Here is a 23,302-nt window from a genome sequence, read left to right as displayed (position 1 = left end):
TGTTCCATAATTCCCGGAACATTTCCACGGCACTGACACCCTTCCGTAGTGCTACGGAAAGGTGTCAGTGTTCAATGAAAGTGAATGGCTCCGTTTTTGCGGACCGCAATTGCGGTCCGCAAAAACGGAGGTTTTTTACGGTCGTGTGCATGGGGCCTGAGCTATTAATTATATTTTTTTTTAAATAAATTTACATTTAAATGGGCATCAGTCGGGCAGACCCCTTTAACCCGTTAGTGACCTCCCCATAGTGTCTTTACGTTGGTCACTAATGGGCTTTATTCTGAAGCATATGCCTTTTTACGTCGCTGCATCGGAATAAGTAAACAGAGCAGGGAGCTGTCAAATCTCCCTGCTCTCAGCTGCCAGAGGTAGCTGAGGGCTGGGGGCGTTCTTGCTCGAATGTGTGAGATCGATATTAGTATCGATCTCACCCGGTTAACCCCTCAGATGCGGTGCTCAATAACCGACACCCGGCAGTGTCTGTGTGTCTGTGTCTCCGATGGCAGCCGGGGGCCTAATAAAGGCCCCCAGGTCTGCCTGTAGTGAATGCCTGCTAGGCTATGCCGCAGGCATGACCTAGCAGATGCCTGTCCGTTTTACACGGACAGGCATAATACACTGCAATACAGAAGTATTGCAGTGTATTATAAATGTGATCGGATAATCGCATATTATAGTCCCCTAGTGGGACTAGTAAAAAAGTAAAAAAAAAAAAGAAGAAAAACCCAGTTCTCCCCCTTACAAACTGCTTTACTATTAACAAACAAAATAAAGTCACCTAATATGAAATCTGATAAGAGGAGTCTCATTATTGGTTGTCTCCGTTCAGTCTTCAGATCCTGGTTATGTGTGATTCCAAATTATGTAGCAGTTCTGTGTTGGACTATTAGATTCTGGATTCAATAAATGATATTGTATATCATCTGAGTAAAATATATGAATAAATAATCACTGTGTATATTGTAGTGCACATTTTCTTTATCATTGGCAGAAAGTAATAAAACGTGTCTATACAGTAAATTTATATTGATTTACAAACAACTAAAGTGAAGCTCTGCTTACAAGCATCACTATAGTTAAAATCGTATTCTTATCCTCCAGTCACATCCAAAGCTGCACCTCGTATTCTGCTGGTTACTTTGTTAGCCCGCTGGCTGAATTACCTCAAATTTCCCTGCTGCTCACGGATGGATCAGTGCCTGGGTTGAGCACAGAGTGCAGTGCATTATGTCTGTCAGCACAGTACTGACAAATTCCAAGTGGCAGCCAGCAGAGGTTTGAATGCAGCTTTGGATGTGACTGGAGTATAAGACTATGCAATTCCAGAAAAGTAAAGCGCGCTTATGCAGCAATGAAATGACTAAGCTTGAACTTACAAACTCAGTCAGATATAAAGTCATGAGAGAGGCTCAGCGGCAGGTGATTCATGGTCAGGACTCATCTATGTCTGGTTCTCCATGGTAGTATTAAGGTCTTGCACTAGTTCTTGAAGTTGCAAATATGGCAGTGAATTTTCCTCAATCCATTCCTCAACTGTGACAGCAGGAAAGATCTTCAGTAAAGCTGCATGAAGGTCTCCAAGAACTGAAGTCCAACTAGACAAGAGACTAAGACCAGAAAAGAGAGAGGATATAATAAATCCCTATAATACTGCCCTCTGTGTACAAGAATATACCTACTATAATACTGTCCCCTATATACAAGAATATAACTACTATAATACTGCCCCCTATATACAAGAATATAACTACTATAATACTGCTCCTATATACAAGAATATAACTACTATAATACTGCCCCTATATACAAGAATATAACTACTATAATACTGCCCCCAATATACAAGAATATAACTACTATAATACTGCTCCTATATACAAGAATATAACTACTATAATACTGCCCCTATATACAAGAATATAACTACTATAATACTGCCCCTATATACAAGAACTACTATAATACTGCCTCCTATATACACGAATATAACTACTATAATACTGCTCCTATATACAAGAATATAACTACTATAATACTGCTCCTATATACAAGAATATAACTACTATAATACTGCCCCCTATATACAAGAATATAACTACTATCATACTGCCCTCTATATACAAGAATATAACTACTATAATACTGCCCCTATATACAAGAATATAAATACTATAATACTGCCCCCTATATACAAGAATATAACTACTATAATAGTGCCCCTATATACAAGAATATAACTACTATAATACTGCCCCCTATATACAAGAATATAACTACTATAATACTGCCCTCTATATACAAGAATAGAACTACTATAATACTGCCCCTATATACAAGAATATAAATACTATAATACTGCCCCCTATATACAAGAATATAACTACTATAATACTGCTCCTATATACAAGAATATAACTACTATAATACTGCCCCTATATACAAGAATATAACTACTATAATACTGCCTCCTATATACAAGAATATAACTACTATAATACTGCTCCTATATACAAGAATATAAGTACTATAATACTGCTCCCTATATACAAGAATATAACTACTATAATACTGCCCCTATATACAAGAATATAACTACTATAATACTGCCCCTATATACAAGAATATAACTACTATAATACTGCCCCTATATACAAGACTATAATTACTATAATAATGCCTCTTATATACAAGAATATAACTACTATAATACTTCTCCCATATACAAGAATATAACTACTATAATACTGCCCCTATATACAAGAATATAACTACTATAATACTGCCCCCTATATACAAGAATATAACTACTATAATACTGCCCCCTATATACAAGAATATAACTACTATAATACTGCTCCTATATACAAGAATGTAACTACTATAATACTGCCCCCTATATACAAGAATATAACTACTATAATACTAGCCCTATATACAAGAATATAACTACTATAATACTGCCCCCTATATACAAGAATATAACTACCATAATACTGCCCCTATATACAAGAATATAACTACTATAATACTGCCCCCTATATACAAGAATATAACTACTATAATACTGCTCCTATATACAAGAATATAACTACTATAATACGGCCCCTTATATACAAGAATAGAACTACTATAATACTGCCCCTATATACAAGAATATAACTACTATAATACTGCCCCTATATACAAGAATATAACTACTATAATACTGCCCCCTATATACAAGAATATAACTACTATAATACTGCCCCCATATACAAGAATATAACTACTATAATACTGCCCCTATATACAAGAATATAACTACTATAATACTGCTCTTATATACAATAATATAATTACTATAATACTGCCCCCTATATACAAGAATATAACTACTATAATACTGCCCCTATATACAAGAATATAACTACTATAATACTGCTCTTATATACAATAATATAATTACTATAATACTGCCCCCTATATACAAGAACATAACTACTATAATACTGCTCCCTATATACAAGAATATAACTACTATAATACTGTCCCCTATATACAAGAATATAACTACTATAATACTGCCCCTATATACAAGAATATAACTACTATAATACTGCTCCTATACACAAGAATATAACTACTATAATACTGCTTCCTATATACAAGAATATAACTACTATAATACTGCTCCTATATACAAGAATATAACTACTATAATACTGCTCCTATATACAAGAATATAACTACTATAATACGGCCCCTTATATACAAGAATAGAACTACTATAATACTGCCCCTATATACACGAATATAACTACTATAATACTGCCCCCTATATACAAGAATATAACTACTATAATACTGCCCCTATATACAAGAATATAACTACTATAATACTGCTCCTATATATAAGAATATAGCTACTATCATACTGCCCCCTATGAACAAGAATATAAGTAAATAACATAAATAAAGATGATGTCATACTTGTGTAGGTTTATTATTCTCTAGGTTAGTCGTACATTATAAGTGATATTACAGTTTATTACACTATTATGATATGGTCGCTGTTCATCTTTGAGGTGAAGCAGAGTTATTACCTCACGGCTTCTGGTTCTATCTGCTGCACCATTATGGGATGGACCATTTTTCTCTTCCTGTGAAATGCGCTGAACCAACCCGTGACGAATCTGAAAAAAAACACAATAAAGAAATAAAAATGTGCAATCCCCAGTATTTCTATACTGGATCCCTGCACCTCTATAAAGCTCTATCTCCTATAGTGGATCCCTGCAGCTCTTTGTTCTATAGCGGATCCCTGCAGCTCTATGTCCTATAGTGGATCCCTGCAGCTCTATGTTCCATAATGGATCCCTGCAGCTCTATGTCCCATAGTGGATCCCTGCAGCTCTATGCCCCATAGTGGATCCCTGCCGCTCTATGCCCCATAGTGGATCCCTGCAGCTCTATGTCCTATAGTGGATCCCTGCAGCTCTATGTCCTATAGTGGATCCCTGCAGCTCTATGTTCCATAATGGATCCCTGCAGCTCTATGTCCTATAGTGGATCCCTGCAGCTCTATGCCCTATAGTGGATCCCTGTACATCTATGTCATATAGTGGATACCAGCAGCTCTATGTCCTATAGTGGATCCCTGTACCTCTATGTCCTATAGTGGATCCCTGCAGCTCTATGTCCTATAGTGGATCCCTGCAGCTCTATGTCCTATAGTGGATCCCTGCAGCTCTATGTCCTATAGTGGATCCCTGCAGCTCTATGACCTATAGTGGATCCCTGCAGCTCTATGACCTATAGTGGATCCCTGCAGCTCTATGACCTATAGTGGATCCCTGCAGCTCTATGTCCTATAGTGGATCCCTGCAGCTCTATGTCCTATAGTGGATCCCTGCAGCTCTATGTCCTATAGTGGATCGCTGCAGCTCTATGTCCTATAGTGGATCCCTGCAGCTCTATGTCCTATAGTGGATCCCTGCAGCTCTATGTCCTATAGTGGATCCCTGCAGCTCTATGTACTATAGTGGATCCCTGCAGCTCTATGTACTATAGTGGATCCCTGCAGCTTTATGTCCAATAGTGGATCCCTGCAGCTATATGTCCTATAGTGGATCCCTGCAGCTCTATGTCCCATAGTGGATCCCTGCAGCTCTATGTCCCATAGTGGATCCCTGCAGCTCTTTGTCCTATAGTGGATCCCTACAGCTCTTCACTAGATCTGACGTCTAATGATTAGACCTGGACAGTAATCGTACATGTCGGATCTCTTCCTGCATAGTTTGTACTCACTGGTTTTTCTCCAGGAATTCTTGTGTCTGCGTCTTCAGTAAGAATATGACCTGGGTTATAAGTCTGAGGACGTCACTGCCGGGGAAGGAGCCGGACGCTTCGCTGCCGGAATATAAGACATGATTGTAACACACAACAGAAATATCGGGCACAGGCAGAGGCTTCGCGAGTTACACCCCTCACATGAGTCCTCGACATGTATGTGAAATGCTGGGTGACAACCAATCTGGCAGCCATTAGAGCTGCCATATTACAGTCTAATCGTTAATACCTTGAGAAGTTTTCGGTGTCCAGATGGGACATTCCTAAAATGTCTTGGACAGAGGTGGCCACCTGCTCAGTGTAAGAACCTGGAGAGAAGGAGAGACGAGAGAAGATCCAGAGGGTTCAGACTGCCCTGACAATAACTGCTCCGACCATGAAGTACCATCAGAGAGGGAGTCACTTCCCTTCCCCCACATAAAAGAGATGGGGAATGGGGTTCTCCAAGTCCATGATAAGCATATGGTCTGGATTTGTTACTAGTTGAGATATTCTGAAAAAGTGTAATGAGATCACCTACTGATTATGTAGTCCACCTCTGAGCCCCCCACCGATCCCTAGAACGAAGGGGCCATAGAGTGGAGTGGAGCTGCTGTATCTGGTCCAGTGATCAGATGGGACCCCGGCCATACAATAGTGGGAAACGTCTTTATAATTGATCTCAAACCGCAACCATTTTGTCTGAGATCTCTAGAGAACCACCACTTTGTTTTGGTACTCATAGAAGTCATGGCCGAGAAAACAGTACTGTGCCCCCTATGATCACCATTTTATAGTTTACATATAAAAAGTTGAGTCACTGTGCACATACATAACATTACTTATCCTGTACTGATCCTGAGTTACATCCTGTATTATACCCCAGAGCTGCCCTCACTATTCTGCTGGTGGAGTCACTGTGTACATACATTACATTACTTATTCTGTACTAATCCTGAGTTACAGCCTGTATTATACTCCAGAGCTGCGCTCACTATTCTGCTGGTGGAGTCACTGGGTACATACATTACATTACTTATCCTGTACTGATCCTGAGCTACATCCTGTATTATACTCCAGAGCTGCACTCACTACTCTGCTGGTGGAGTCACTGTGCACATACATTACATTACTTATCCTGTACTGATCCTGAGTTACATCCTGTATTATACTCCAGAGCTGCACTCACTACTCTGCTGGTGGAGTCACTGTGTACATACATTACATTACTTATCCTGTACTGATCCTGAGTTACATCCTGTATTATACCCCAGAGCTGCACTCACTATTCTGCTGGTGGAGTCACTGTGCACATACATTACATTACTTATCCTGTACTGATCCTGAGTTACATCCTTTATTATACTCCAGAGCTGCACTCACTATTCTGCTGGTGGAGTCACTGTGTACATACATTACTTATCCTGTACTGATCCTGAGTTACATCCTGTATTATAATCCAGAGCTGCACTCACTATTCTGCTGGTGGAGTCACTGTGTACATACATTACATTACTTATTCTGTACTAATCCTGAGTTACAGCCTGTATTATACTCCAGAGCTGCGCTCACTATTCTGCTGGTGGAGTCACTGGGTACATACATTACATTACTTATCCTGTACTGATCCTGAGCTACATCCTGTATTATACTCCAGAGCTGCACTCACTACTCTGCTGGTGGAGTCACTGTGCACATACATTACATTACTTATCCTGTACTGATCCTGAGTTACATCCTGTATTATACTCCAGAGCTGCACTCACTACTCTGCTGGTGGAGTCACTGTGTACATACATTACATTACTTATCCTGTACTGATCCTGAGTTACATCCTGTATTATACCCCAGAGCTGCACTCACTATTCTGCTGGTGGAGTCACTGTGCACATACATTACATTACTTATCCTGTACTGATCCTGAGTTACATCCTTTATTATACTCCAGAGCTGCACTCACTATTCTGCTGGTGGAGTCACTGTGTACATACATTACATTACTTATCCTGTACTGATCCTGAGTTACATCCTGTATTATACTCTAGAGCTGCACTCACTATTCTGCAGGTGGAGTCACTGTGTACATACATTACATTACTAATCCTGTACTGATCCTGATTTACATCCTGTATTATACTCTAGAGCTGTACTCACTATTCTGCTGGTGGAGTCACTGTATACATACATAACTAATCCTGTACTGATCCTGAGTTACATCCTGTATTATACTCCAAAACTGCACTCACTATTCTGCTGTTGGAGTCACTGTGTACATACATTACATTACTTATCATGTACTGATCCTGAGTTACATCCTGTATTATACACCAGAGCTGCACTCACTATTCTACTGGTGGAGTCACTGTGTACATACATTACATTACTTATCCTGTATTGAGTTGCATTCTGTATTATGCTCCAGAGCTGCACTCACCATTCTTCTGGTGAATCACTGTGTACATACATTACTTATCCTGTACTGATCCTGAGTTACATCCTGTATTATACTCCAGAGCTGCACTCACTATTCTGCTGGTGGAGTCAATGTGTACATACATTACATTACTTATCTTGTACTGATCCCGAGTTATATCCTGTATTATACTCCAGAGCTGCACTCACTATTCTGCTGCTGGTGGATTTACTGTATACATACATTACATTACTTATCCTGTACTGATCCTGAGTTACATCCTGTATTATACTCCAGAGCTGCACTCACTATTCTGCTGGTGGAGTCACTGTGTATATACATTACATTACTTATCCTGTACTGATCCTGAGTTACATCCTGTATTATACTCCAGAGCTGCACTCACTATTCTGCTGGTGGAGTCACTGTGTACATACATTACATTACTTATCCTGTACTGATCCTGAGTTATATCCTGTATTATACTCCAGAGCTGCACTCATTATTCTGCTGGTGGAGTCACTGTGTACATACATTACTTATCCTGTACTGATCCTGAGTTACATCCTGTATTATAATCCAGACCTGCACTCACTATTCTGCTGGTGGAGTCACTGTGTATATACATTATATTACTTATCCTGTACTGATCCTGAGTTACATCCTGTATTATACTCCAGAGCTGCACTCACTATTCTGCTGGTGGAGTCACTGTGTACATACATTACTTATCCTGTACTGATCCTGAGTTATATCCTGTATTATACTCCAGAGCTGCACTCACTATTCTGCTGGTGGAGTCACTGTGTACATACATTACTTATCCTGTACTGATCCTGAGTTACATCCTGTATTATACTCCAGAGCTGCACTCACTATTCTGCTGGTGGAGTCACTGTGTACATACATTACTTATCCTGTACTGATCCTGAGTTACATCCTGTATTATACTCCAGAGCTGCACTCACTATTCTGCTGGTGGAGTCACTGTGTACATACATTACTTATCCTGTACTGATCCTGTGTTACATCCTGTATTATACTCCAGAGCTGTACTCGCTATTCTGCTGGTGGAGTCACTGTGTACATACATTACATTACTTATCCTGTACTGATCCTGAGTTACATCCTGTATTATACTCCAGAGCTGCACTCACTATTCTGCTGGTGGAGTCACTGTGTACATATATTACTTATCCTGTACTGATCCTGAGTTACATCCTGTATTATACCCCAGAGCTGCACTCATTATTCTGCTGGTGTATCACGGTGTACATACATTACATTACTTATCCTGCCACAATTCTGCAGGTTGTAAACCTGAAATATCCCCGCATTCTCTGCAGTGTCTGCACTGGGGGAATCTAAATAGTAAGTATACAAATGGCATGTATGATGGACCATACCATTCTTCAGCGTCTGCAGACACACAGCCAGAGAAGGTATCCCCACTGGCAGGAGCTCACATAGAACTGAGAAGTGGTCGTACCTGCACGATAAAGAGCAATGATTAAGGGTTTAATGACCTGTAGGGCTGATACTGCACGCTGAACAGCCCCATATACAAAGGGAACACCCAATGAGGTGGGGGTGGCAACATCAGAATAGTCATGCCAGCGATATAGTACTACATTTCATTAAGAGATGTACCTCTGCCAGCCTGTAATGGCTACTCCTTGAATGGTATTGTTGGGTATCCTCTGTATCACCTGTAGCCAACGTCTGTGGTTCTCCAGGTGATGCTCAATTTGGGTCAGCTGCTGACACGCACCGGTGGCCCCCTTAAAGGCACTAGCCAGCCAGATCTTCTGGAAGCCGCATTGTGAGTACTTTTCGATCAAGGCAACTGCAAGAAATGATTCATACACTGGGTGTAGCTGCCAAGACCCTGCCAGGAATAGGACATAGCATCGAAGCATAAAGTGGGCGACAGCGCCGGAACATCATTGGAGAGTGAGGATCCAGTGGTGCCTCCCGCAGGCGGTGGCTCGGCCACCTCCCCGCACAGCCCTCTGTAGCCATTCTTCATAAGGGACCCTATAGGACAATGGAGTTGCCCTTTAAACAGTTGATAGTCCACTCACCTCTGTTGTCAACCTCTAGGTTTGAGGTGTAGTCCCAGATCATCGGCTCCACCAGTTCGGCCACTCCAGATTCTATGGGAGATAGAAAGCGTTCAGTGAAGATGAATATAAGCCGTAAAAGTAGCGGGTGGCAACTGTGCCCAAACACCCCGACCTACACCGATCAACCGTAACATAAAACCACTGACAGGTGAAGTGAATGACATTGATTATCTGGTTACAATGGCACCTGCCAAGGGGGGGGGGGGATTTTCGGTAGCGAGTGATCAGTCAGTTATTGAAGTTAATGCTGGAGGAAGGAAAAATGGAGAAGAGTAAGAATCTGAGGGACTGTGACAAGGGCCCACTTGTGATATCTAGATGTCTGGGTCGGAGCATCTCTAAATCGGCCGATCTTCTGGGGTGTTCCCGGAATGTAGTGGTTAGTAAAAGTGGTCCAAGGAAAGACAACCGGTGACCGGCGAGAGGGTCATGGGCATCCAAGGCGCATTGATGTGCGTAGGGACTAAAGACCAGTCCCTCTACTCTGATCCCACAGAAGAGCTACTGTAAGCAGACCACGCAGAGAATCGCAGCTTGCTGTATAGCCACAGATCGGTCAGAGTGCCCGTGCTGACCCCTGTCCACCACCAATGGGCACGTGAGTGGCAGAACTAAACCGCGGAGCAACGGAAGATGGTGCATGGTCTGATGAAACACGTTTTCTGTGCACAGCCGGGTGCGTTGCTTACCTGGGTAGAGATGGCACCAGGATGCATTATGGGAAGACGACGAGCCGGCGGGGGCAGTGTGATGCTCTGGACAATGTTCTGCTGGGTAACCTTGGATCATAACATTCATGTGGATGTGACATGTACCACCTACCTAAACTGATCAAGTCCCCCCTCCATGGCAGTGGTATTAGATAGTGGCAGTGCCCTCTTTCAGCAGGATAATGCCCCCGCCACACTGCAAACATTGCTCAGGAATGGTCTGAGGAACACGACAAGGTGATGACTGGTCTCCAAATTCCCAGATGTCAGATCGATCATCTGCGAGACGTGCTGAAGAACAAGTCCGATCCATGGAGGTCGCACCTCGCAACTTACAGGACGTAAAGGATCTGCTGGCAACGTCTTGTGCCAGAGACCACAGGAACCTTCAGAGGTCTTATGGGATCCAGGCTTTGACGGGTCAGAGCTGTTATGGTGGTACGATGGGAACCTACGCCATATTAGGCAGGTGGTTTCAATGTTACGGCTGATCGGTGTATATTGTAGGGACTCACTTTTTTACACATAGATAAAGTCTCTGACCTTTTAATGTTTGGGCCGATGCACCCCTCAGCATGTCATCCCAGGCGATGGGCTTGACGCCAGGATAAGAGGAAACCACATGTGCGGCTACTTTCTTCAGGTGGCACATAAAGAGGTCTTCAACAGTTAGGCCATTTTCAGAAAGATACTTCTTGGACTCCTCTCCCTCCCCAAGGAAGTAGACCTAGAAAAGAAGCGTAAAAACCCCACTAATTGTAGACACTAGGAGTTTAGCTGTATTAATTAGAACCTGCGGAGTAAGAGACCCCCCTTATAACCTCATCTGAGCCGATGTGCAGCCAGCGAACTCCCGGATGAAGTTCCAACACTTGTCTTATCATGACATGGAGGAGCCGGTGGGACTCTTCCTTATGAGGGTTCAGGCTGTTCGGGTACATCAGGACCTCCCTCAGGGGGGAAAACTCTTTATGCTTCAGGACAAACTAAAAAAAAGAGAAGACATCCGAAAAACTCAGGACCAGAAGATCTTGAAGTAGAAGATTTTCACCACCCACCATCTTACCTCCATGTGTCCGTATGTCTGTATGAGTGGAATGACTTCTAAATGGTTAACCTGCGCCAGTCTAAGAATCTCCCGGATTTCCTGCGGTCTGGAAAGACATCAGTAAAATTAAAGAAGAACCACACCTAGAAGACCTCCTTATAGTCTTGTATCTAGGGGGGCAGTATTATAGTAGTTATATTCTTGTATATAGGGGTAGTATTATAGTAGTTATATTCTTGTATATAGAGGCAGTATTATAGTAGTTATATTCTTGTATATAGGAGGCAGTATTATAGTAGTTATATTCTTGTATATAGGGGCAGTATTATAGTAATTATATTCTTGTATATAGGGGCAGTATTATAGTAGTTATATTCTTGTATATAGGAGCAGTATTATAGTAGTTATATTCTTGTATATGGGGGCAGTATTATAGTAGTTATATTCTTGTATATAGGGGGCAGTATTATAGTAGTTATATTCTTGTATATAGGGGCAGTATTATAGTAGTTATATTCTTGTATATAGGGGCAGTATTATAGTAGTTATATTCTTGTATATAGGGACAGTATTATAGTAGTTATATTCTTGTATATAGGGGGCAGTATTATAGTAGTTATATTCTTGTATATAGGAGCAGTATTATAGTAGTTATATTCTTGTATATAGGGGCAGTATTATAGTAGTTATATTCTTGTATATAGGGGCAGTATTATAGTAGTTATATTCTTGTATATAGGGGGCAGTATTATAGTAGTTATATTCTTGTATAGAGGGGGCAGTATTATAGTAGTTATATTCTTGTATATAGGGGGCAGTATTATAGTAGTTATATTCTTGTATATAGGGGCAGTATTATAGTAGTTATATTCTTGTATATAGGGAGCAGTATTATAGTAGTTATATTCTTGTATATAGGGAGCAGCATTATAGTAGTTATATTCTTGTATATAGGGGGTAGTATTATAGTAGTTATATTCTTGTATATAGGGGGCAGTATTATAGTAGTTATATTCTTGTATATAGGGGGCAGTATTATAGTAGTTATATTCTTGTATATAGGGGGCAGTATTATAGTAGTTATATTCTTGTATATAGGGGGCAGTATTATAGTAGTTATATTCTTGTATATAGGAGCAGTATTATAGTAGTTATATTCTTGTATATAGGAGCAGTATTATAGTAATTATATTCTTGTATATAGGGGGCAGTATTATAGTAGTTATATTCTTGTATATAGGGGCAGTATTATAGTAATTATATTCTTGTATATAGGGGGCAGTATTATAGTAGTTATATTCTTGTATATAGGGGCAGTATTATAGTAGTTATATTCTTGTATATAGGGGGCAGTATTATAGTAGTTATATTCTTGTATAGAGGGGGCAGTATTATAGTAGTTATATTCTTGTATATAGGGGCAGTATTATAGTAGTTATATTCTTGTATATAGGAGCAGTATTATAGTAGTTATATTCTTGTATATAGGAGCAGTATTATAGTAGTTATATTCTTGTATATAGGGGGCAGTATTATAGTAGTTATATTCTTGTATATAGGGGGCAGTATTATAGTAGTTATATTCTTGTATATAGGAGCAGTATTATAGTAGTTATACTCTTGTATATAGGGGCAGTATTATAGTAGTTATATTCTTGTATATAGGAGCAGTATTATAGTAGTTATATTCTTGTACATAAGGGGCAGTATTATAGTAGTTATATTCTTGTATATAGGGGCAGTATTATAGTAGTTATATTCTTGTATATAGGAGCAGTATTATAGTAGTTATATTCTTGTACATAGGGGGCAGTATTATAGTAGTTATATTCTTGTATATAGGGGCAGTATTATAGTAGTTATATTCTTGTATATAGGAGGCAGTATTATAGTAGTTATATTCTTGTATATAGGAGCAGTATTATAGTAGTTATATTCTTGTATATAGGAGGCAGTATTATAGTAGTTATATTCTTGTATATAGGGGGCAGTATTATAGTAGTTATATTCTTGTATATAGGGGGCAGTATTATTGTAGTTATATTCTTGTATATGGGGGCAGTATTATAGTAGTTATATTCTTGTATATAGGGGGCAGTATTATTGTAGTTATATTCTTGTATATAGGGGGCAGTATTATAGTAGTTATATTCTTGTATATGGGGGCAGTATTATAGTAGTTATATTCTTGTATATGGGGGCAGTATTATAGTAGTTATATTCTTGTATATGGGGGCAGTATTATAGTAGTTATATTCTTGTATATAGGGGGCAGTATTATAGTAGTTATATTCTTGTATATGGGGGCAGTATTATAGTAGTTATATTCTTGTATATGGGGGCAGTATTATAGTAGATATATTCTTGTATATAGGAGCAGTATTATAGTAGTTATATTCTTGTATATAGGGGCAGTATTATAGTAGTTATATTCTTGTATATAGGGGGCAGTATTATAGTAGATATATTCTTGTATATAGGGGGCAGTATTATAGTAGTTATATTCTTGTATATAGGAGCAGTATTATAGTAGTTATATTCTTGTATATAGGGGCAGTATTATAGTAGTTATATTCTTGTATATAGGGGGCAGTATTATAGTAGTTATATTCTTGTATATTGGGGCAGTATTATAGCAGTTACATTCTTGTATATAGGGGGCAGTATTATAGCAGTTACATTCTTGTATATAGGGGGCAGTATTATAGCAGTTATAGTCTTGTATATAGGGAGCAGTATTATAGTAGTTATAGTCTTGTATATAGGGGCAGTATTATAGTAGTTATATTCATGAATATAGAGGCAGTATTATAGTAGTTATATTCTTGTATATAGGGGCAGTATTATAGTAGTTATATTCTTGTATATAGGGGGCAGTATTATAGTAGTTATATTCTTGTATATAGGGGGCAGTATTATAGTAGTTATATTCTTGTATATAGGGGGCAGTATTATAGTAGTTATATTCTTGTATATAGGGGCAGTATTATAGTAGTTATATTCTTGTATATAGGAGGAGTATTATAGTAGGTATATTCTTGTATATAGGGAGCAGTATTATAGTAGTTATATTCTTGTATATAGGGGGCAGTATTATAGTAGTTATATTCTTGTATATAGGGAGCAGTATTATAGTAGTTATATTCTTGTATATAGGGGGCAGTATTATAGTAGTTATATTCTTGTATACAGGGAGCAGTATTATAGTAGTTATATTGTTGTATATAGGGGTAGTATTATAGTAGTTATTTTCTTGTATATAGGGGTAGTATTATAGTAGTTATTTTCTTGTATATAGGGGTAGTATTATAGTAGTTATATTCTTGGATATAGGGGGCAGTATTATAGTAGTCATATTCTTGTATATAGGAGCAGTATTATAGTAGTTATATTCTTGTATATAGGAGCAGTATTATAGTAGTTATATTCTTGTATATAGGGGCAGTATTATAGTAGTTATATTCTTGTATATAGGGGGCAGTATTATAGTAGTTATATTCTTGTATATATGGGGCAGTATTATAGTAGTTATATTCTTGTATATAGGAGCAGTATTATAGTAGTTATATTCTTGTATATAGGGGCAGTATTATAGTAGTTATATTCTTGTATATAGTGGGCAGTATTATAGTAGTCATATTCTTGTATATAGGAGGCAGTATTATAGTAGTTATATTCTTGTATATAGGGGGCAGTATTATAGTAGTTATATTCTTGTATATAGGGAGCAGTATTATAGTAGTTATATTCTTGTATATAGGGGTAGTATTATAGTAGTTATATTCTTGTATATAGGGGTAGTATTATAGTAGTTATATTCTTGTATATAGGGGTAGTATTATAGTAGTTATATTCTTGTATATAGGGGTAGTATTATAGTAGTTATATTCTTGTATATAGGGGTAGTATTATAGTAGTTATATTCTTGTATATAGGGGGCAGTATTACAGTAGTTATATTCTTGTATATAGGGGCAGTATTATAGTCGTTATATTCTTGTATATAGGGAGCAGTATTATAGTATTTATATTCTTGTATATAGGAGCAGTATTATAGTAGTTATATTCTTGCATATAGGGGCAGTATTATAGTAGTTATATTCTTGTATATAGGGAGCAGTATTATAGTAGTTATATTCTTGTATATAGGAGGTAGTATTATAGTAGTTATATTCTTGTATATAGGGAGCAGTATTATAGTAGTTATATTCTTGTATACAGGGAGCAGTATTATAGTAGTTATATTCTTGTATACAGGGAGCAGTATTATAGTAGTTATATTCTTGTATATAGGAGGTAGTATTATAGTAGTTATATTCTTGTATATAGGGGGCAGTATTATAGTAGTTATATTCTTGTATATAGGGGGCAGTATAATAGTAGTTATATTCTTGTATATAGGGGGCAGTATTATAGTAGTTATAGTCTTGTATATAGGAGCAGTATTATAGTAGTTATATTCTTGTATATAGGAGGCAGTATTATAGTAGTTGTATTCTTGTATATAGGGGCAGTATTATAGTAGTTATATTCTTGTATATAGGGGCAGTATTATAGTAGTTCTATTCTTGTATATAGGGAGCAGTATTATAGTAGTTATATTGTATATAGGGAGCAGTATTATAGTAGTTATATTCTTGTATATAGGGGTAGTATTATAGTAGTTATATTCTTGGATATAGGGGGCAGTATTATAGTAGTTATATTCTTGTATATAGGAGCAGTATTATAGTAGTTATATTCTTGTATATAGGAGCAGTATTATAGTAGTTATATTCTTGTATATAGGGGCAGTATTATAGTAGTTATATTCTTGTATATAGGGGGCAGTATTATAGTAGTTATATTCTTGTATATAGGGGGCAGTATTATAGTAGTTATATTCTTGTATATAGGGGGCAGTATTATAGTAGTTATATTCTTGTATATAGGGGGCAGTATTATAGTAGTTATATTCTTGTATATAGGAGCAGTATTATAGTAGTTATGGTCGTGTATATAGGGGCAGTATTATAGTAGTTATATTCTTGTATATAGGGGCAGTATTAGAGTAGTTATATTCTTGTATATAGGAGCAGTATTATAGTTGTTATATTCTTGTTTATAAGGGCAGTATTATAGTCGTTATATTCTTGTATATAGGGGGCAGTATAAGGGCATGCCCACACGTGGCGGATTTCCTCCGCAACTGTCCGCATCAATGCCGCACAGAATCTGCGTTGCAGATTCTGCGGCGGATCTGCCCAAAATGTGCAGTAAATTGATGCGGACTAGCTGCTGCGTACTGCGGTAAAAGTGCTTCCCTTCTCTCTATCAGTGCAGGATAGAGAGAAGGGACAGCACTTTCCCTAGTGAAAGTAAACAAATTTCATACTTACCGGCCGTTGTCTTGGTGACGCGTCCCTCTTTCGGCATCCAGCCCGACCTCCCTGGATGACGCGGCAGTCCATGTGACCGCTGCAGCCTGTGATTGGCTGCAGCCGTGACTTAGACTGAAACGTCATCCTGGGAAGCCGGACTGGAGGAAGAAGCAGGGAGTTCTCGGTAAGTATGAACTTCTATTTTTTTTACAGGTTGCTGTATATTGGGATCGGTAGTCACTGTCCAGGGTGCAGAAACAGTTACTGCCGATCGCTTAACTCTTTCAGCACCCTGGACAGTGACTTTTTACTGACGTCGCCTGGCAACGCTCCCGTAATTACGGGAGCCCCATTGACTTTTTCAGTCTGGCTGTAGACCTAGAAATACATAGGTCCAGCCAGAATGAAGAAATGTCATGTCCAAAAAGCAAGACGCATCCGCAGCACACATAACATGTGCATGACAGCTGCGGACTTCATTGCGGAATTTAGAATCTCCATTGAAGTCAATGGAGAAATTCCGCCATGAGTCCGCAACCAGTCCGCCACAACTCCGCAACAGCCATTGCATGCTGCGGACACCAAATTCCGCTCCGCAGCCTATGAATTTTCCGCATCGTCTAAACGAACACTACTAAATAGAAGTGGAAGTCAATGGAGAAACAGCTCCGCTGCGGATTAACGCTGCAGAGTGTCCGCAGCGGAATTCAAGAGGAAATCCGCCACGTGTGGCCATGCCCTTATAGTAGTTATATTCTTGTATATAGGGAGCAGTATTATAGTAGTTATATTCTTGTATATAGGAGCAGTATTATAGTAGTTATATTCTTGTATATAGGTGCAGTATTATAGTAGTTATATTCTTGTATATAAGAGCAGTATTATAGTAGTTATATTCTTGTATATAGGAGCAGTATTATAGTAGTTATATTCCTGTATATAGGAGGCAGTATTATAGTAGTTATATTCTTGTATATAAGAACAGTATTATAGTAGTTATATTCTTGTATATAGGGGGCAGTATTATAGTAGTTATATTCTTGTATATAGGAGCAGTATTATAGTAGTTATATTCTTGTATATAGGAGGCAGTATTATAGTATTTATATTCTTGTATATAGGGGCAGTATTATAGTAGTTATATTCTTGTATATAGGAGGCAGTATTATAGTAGTTATATTCTTGTATATAGGGGCAGTATTATAGTAGTTATATTCTTGTATATAGGGAGCAGTATTATAGTAGTTATATTCTTGTATATACGGGGCAGTATTATAGTAGTTATATTCTTGTATATAGGGGGCAGTATTATAGTAGTTATATTCTTGCATATAGGGGCAGTATTATAGTAGTTATATTCTTGTATATAGGGGCAGTATTATAGTAGTTATAATCTTGTATATAGGGAAAGTATTATAGTAGTTATATTCTTGTATATAGGGAGCAGTATTATAGTAGTTATATTCTTGTATATAGGGGCAGTATTATAGTAGTTATAGTCTTGTATATAGGGGCAGTATTATAGTAGTTATATTCTTGTATATAGGGGGCAGTATTATAGTAGTTATAATCTTGTATATAGGGGGCAGTATTATAGTAGTTATATACTTGTATATAGGAGCAGTATTATAGTAGTTATATTCTTGTATATAGGGGCAGTATTATAGTAGTTATATTCTTGTATATAGGGGGCAGTATTATAGTAGTTATAATCTTGTATATAGGGAAAGTATTATAGTAGTTATATTCTTGTATATAGGGAGCAGTATTATAGTAGTTATATTCTTGTATATAGGGGCAGTATTATAGTAGTTATATTCTTGTATATAGGGGCAGTATTATAGTAGTTATAATCTTGTATATAGGGAAAGTATTATAGTAGTTATATTCTTGTATATAGGGAGCAGTATTATAGTAGTTATATTCTTGTATATAGGGGCAGTATTATAGTAGTTATAATCTTGTATATAGGGGCAGTATTATAGTAGTTATATTCTTGTATATAGGGGGCAGTATTATAGTAGTTATAATCTTGTATATAGGGAAAGTATTATAGTAGTTATATTCTTGTATATAGGGGGCAGTATTATAGTAGTTATAATCTTGTATATAGGGAAAGTATTATAGTAGTTATATTCTTGTATATGGGAGCAGTATTATAGTAGTTATATTCTTGCATATAGGGGCAGTATTATAGTAGTTATATTCTTGTATATAGGGGCAGTATTATAGTAGTTATAATCTTGTATATAGGGAAAGTATTATAGTAGTTATATTCTTGTATATAGGGAGCAGTATTATAGTAGTTATATTCTTGTATATAGGGGCAGTATTATAGTAGTTATAGTCTTGTATATAGGGGCAGTATTATAGTAGTTATATTCTTGTATATAGGGGGCAGTATTATAGTAGTTATAATCTTGTATATAGGGAAAGTATTATAGTAGTTATATTCTTGTATATAGGGGGCAGTATTATAGTAGTTATAATCTTGTATATAGGGAAAGTATTATAGTAGTTATATTCCTGTATATAGGGGCAGTATTATAGTAGTTATATTCTTGTATATAGGGGGCAGTATTATAGTAGTTATATTCTTGTATATAGGGGCAGTATTATAGTAGTTATATTCTTGTATATAGGGGCAGTATTATAGTAGTTATATTCTTGTATATAGGAGCAGTATTATAGTAGTTATAGTCTTGTATATAGGGGCAGTATTATAGTAGTTATATTCTTGTATATAGGGGCAGTATTATAGTAGTTATTCTTGTATATAGGGGCAGTATTATAGTAGTTATATTCTTGTATATAGGGGCAGTATTATAGTAGTTATATTCTTGTATATAGGGGCAGTATTATAGTAGTTATATTCTTGTATATAGGGGCAGTATTATAGTAGTTATATTCTTGTATATAGGGGCAGTATTATAGTAGTTATATTCTTGTATATAGGGGCAGTATTATAGTAGTTATATTCTTGTATATAGGGGCAGTATTATAGTAGTTATATTCTTGTATATAGGAGCAGTATTATAGTAGTTATATTCTTGTATATAGGGGGCAGTATTATAGTAGTTATATTCTTGTATATAGGGGCAGTATTATAGTAGTTATATTCTTGTATATAGGGGCAGTATTATAGTAGTTATATTCTTGTATATAGGAGCAGTATTATAGTAGTTATATTCTTGTATATAGGGACAGTATTATAGTAGTTATATTCTTGTGTATAGGGGCACTATTATAGTAGTTATATTCTTGTATATAGGGGGCAGTATTATAGTAGTTATATTTTTGTATATAGAGCGATTTATCAGAGTTGTGATAAGGGCTGATTATCGGCTTTCGGGCCAGGGTGGCGGTATTTATCACACAGCGCAGTTTGTGATCTGTTCGCGTGCTGCTGTGGTGACTGTGCATTGTGAGTGGACAATGGTATCATTGGGAATAACCGACGTGGAGACTGCGGAGCACCACGTGCCATTGATGTGAGAGGTGAATGCCAGATACGAAGGTGCGCGAGTGGAGTAGATCACCATGAAAATCCACCAGGGGGCGACCAGACGTGTCTAATACAACAGTTCAGAGAACCCGACAGCGTATGAGGCTCCGAAGCTGACGGACGGTCACTGCTCCTATGTAACACAGGTGCAGCGGAAAAAAAGGCTTGAATTTGCACGGCAGTGTCAGAATTGGACCCCCGATGATTGGTAAAGGATGGTCTTCTCCAATAAGTCTCGTTTTCTGCTTCATCTAACGGATAGACGTTGGCGCGTCAGGCGAGAAACATCAGAGGACAAACACCCGGCAGCCATTGCTGGAAGAACACGAGCTGGTGGCGGCAGCGTTATGATCTGGGGAAGTTTTTCCTGCCATTCTCTGGGCCCCTCATCCATGAGGTGATTTGGGTATGAATCAATCGTTGCAGATCACGTCCCCCCTACATGCTGACTGTCTTCCCTGGGGCAGATGGAATCTTCCAATAAGACAATGCGACATATCACATGGCTAGAAATGTCAGACACTGGTTGTAAGAGCCGACCAAGACTTCCAAGTACTTCCCTGGCCCCAAATTCTCCAGACCTGAACCCAATTGAGCATCTGTGGGACCAGCTCCATCGTCTTGTTGGCTCTATGGACCCTCCCCCGCGCACCCTCCGGCAAATGTGGGATGTTCTGCAGTCAGCGGCGCCAGACACCGGAGACCACCGACCAGCACCTTATTGATCACCCCCAGCCCGTCTACTGCTGTCCGGGCTGCACACACCGGTTACTCTGGATATTAGTCGTGGTCATAATAACGGGACTCCACTGTTTATAGTTACCGCACCAATGATGGGGGTTATCATCCTCTTATGTCTAGGCATAATGAATGGTGATTACAGGTGTTCTGACCAGGTTCCTACCTGTAGGCGTGAGCCGCCCGCAGTGGGAGCAGCTCTTCATAGTACGGAAAGGTGTCCTCATATTCTATTAGCAGCCCATTTGCTCCTAGGGCAGAAAAGAGCGGGAAAACCTAGACAGAAACAAATTGGAGTATCATCTATTGTTCCCTGTTATCAGCCGTTTCATTTGTGTTGTTTAATATATCCCGTTCCGAGAGCCTTTATAGACAAATTCCTCTGATAATCCAGAAAACCTGATAATCCAGCACCTCTTCAATTACTATACATTGAGGTGGTCATATCAATACAGATAATAGGCCCTGCCGGTTACCTCAGCCAGGTAGGAGACTTTTGGGGGGGCCCCTTTGAGATCGAGATGAACCAGGATCATTGGGACACTTGTTTTTTTCTCCGGAGCGATCTCGCCGTTGTCGGAGCCGCCACGTTGCCTGCGGCGAGAGAGAGAAACGGAGCAAAAAAAATCACTTGTTAACGCTGATATGGGAAATCTTAGGCCTGACACGTCACTGCGGGGACCTGGGATTTTCCTGTTGCACTCCCCCATTAGTGTTTACATCTGTCACAGTTTCAAGATCTCTGGTTGCTGTCAATGGATGGAAAAAGTCATTGTCTGCAAAATCTATAGAGACGTAAGGCCACGTTCTGATGTGGTAAATTGTTAACACGTGTTGGATAAAATCTACAGCTGCAGAATTAACCCTTCGCACTGCAACACAAGCGGTTTTGCAGCAAAATATGCATCGGAAAGTTGTCCATTATATCTGAATACGGCCTCACAGCTGTGGGTTTGCCACAATAGACATCTTGGACTCCAGACTGATAAATTGTAACGAACTATAACTGTAGCAAAGTCTCAGATGTAAAAAGTGTCATCCTCTGGATGTAAGTTTCCATTCACTGACAGCAAATAGAGATCTTAAAATTGGTGGAGAATTAAAACACATCGTATATTATATATTAACCACAATGGATCATATCCATAGCAGAACCCACTAAACCGCCCTGCGCCATGACGGGCACGGCTCACCAATGATTGCCTACTGCCTGTAATAAACACTTCCTGTAAGAATTGATGTGTATGGTTAAGATATTGAGGATGTATGTCTGAGCCTGCTGGGAGTTGTAGTATCACAGGAGTGGATGAGTACATGCTGGGACTTATAGTACTCTCAGTAGGCGCTGGTCAGGGGGGAAAGCTCTCACCCATCCATGTCTCCGGCAGCTCTGGACTCGACTGCTCTCGCCTTGCGTGTCTGGCCAATGTGCAGCCTCCACGTCGGAGCGCCGAGATTTAGAGATCGCTCACTATGGCAACGAAACACCGGCGGCGGCCGAGAGTAACCGGGGAGAACGAGGACGCGGCTGGGCCTGGTCGAGGGGCTCAGGGAGGGAAGGCCAGGTGAGCCTCCTGCGGGACATGGGGGAGGTGCCCGGGTATGAAGGGGGGGTCACATCTGTCACCATATGAAGGAACGGCGGGAATACATGAGGAGAGGAGCACGTGAGCGTGAGACTGACAGCAGTGCCAGCCACAAAGTACCCCATAACAGTGCCTGACAGAGTACCCCATAACCGTGCCATACACAGAGAGTACCCCATAGCAGTGCCTGACACTGAGAGTACCCCATAACAGTGCCTGACACTGAGAGTACCCCATAACAGTGCCAGACGCAGAGAGTACCCCATAACAGTGCCAGACGCAGAGAGTACCCCATAACAGTGCCAGAAACTGAGTACCCCATAACAGTGCCAGAAACTGAGTACCCCATAACAGTGCCAGAAACTGAGTACCCCATAACAGTGCCTGACACTGAGAGTACCCCATAACAGTGCCTGACACTGAGAGTACCCCATAACAGTGCCTGACACTGAGAGTACCCCATAACAGTGCCTGACACTGAGAGTACCCCATAACAGTGCCTGACAC

General features: G+C 39.1%; 2 protein-coding genes across 6 annotated transcripts in view; one reads left to right on the top strand and one right to left on the bottom strand.

The window, feature by feature from the left end:
* Positions 1-961: 961 nt before the first annotated feature.
* On the bottom strand, positions 962-22,792 carry HEXD (hexosaminidase D). 2 transcript variants are annotated; one of them, XM_075846482.1, is made up of 13 exons: positions 22,579-22,792; positions 21,686-21,803; positions 21,376-21,485; positions 11,626-11,713; positions 11,381-11,545; positions 11,103-11,286; positions 9,808-9,879; positions 9,374-9,569; positions 9,130-9,212; positions 5,561-5,639; positions 5,290-5,391; positions 4,086-4,175; positions 962-1,610 (listed from the first exon to the last, which is right to left on the bottom strand). In XM_075846482.1, exons 1-13 carry the CDS (start codon positions 22,584-22,586, stop codon positions 1,445-1,447), a joined length of 1,461 nt encoding a protein of 486 aa, XP_075702597.1. In that variant the 5' UTR covers positions 22,587-22,792; the 3' UTR covers positions 962-1,444. The 2 variants fall into 2 exon arrangements, with proteins under 2 accessions (XP_075702597.1, XP_075702596.1); XM_075846481.1 differs by lacking the exon at positions 22,579-22,792 and adding an exon at positions 22,403-22,554.
* OGFOD3 (2-oxoglutarate and iron dependent oxygenase domain containing 3) overlaps positions 22,490-23,302 on the top strand; it is a 94,878-nt gene continuing 94,065 nt past the window's right edge. For 3 of the 4 annotated variants that reach the window (XR_012851686.1, XR_012851687.1, XM_075846484.1), the window contains exon 1: positions 22,490-22,774. Coding sequence is in view for 2 of the 4 variants with exons in the window: in XM_075846484.1 (XP_075702599.1) it covers positions 22,683-22,774 (92 nt within the window). In the remaining 2 variants the exon portion in view is untranslated. The remainder of the gene's footprint in view (positions 22,775-23,302) is intronic. The other variant, XM_075846483.1, reaches the window with a different exon arrangement.

The sequence above is a fragment of the Rhinoderma darwinii genome, chromosome 13 (genome assembly GCF_050947455.1).
Source record: "Rhinoderma darwinii isolate aRhiDar2 chromosome 13, aRhiDar2.hap1, whole genome shotgun sequence".
Classification (NCBI taxonomy): Eukaryota; Metazoa; Chordata; class Amphibia; order Anura; family Rhinodermatidae; genus Rhinoderma; species Rhinoderma darwinii.
The sequence above is the reverse complement of the archived record's forward strand: the minus strand, read 5'-3'. Positions and strand labels throughout refer to the sequence as shown.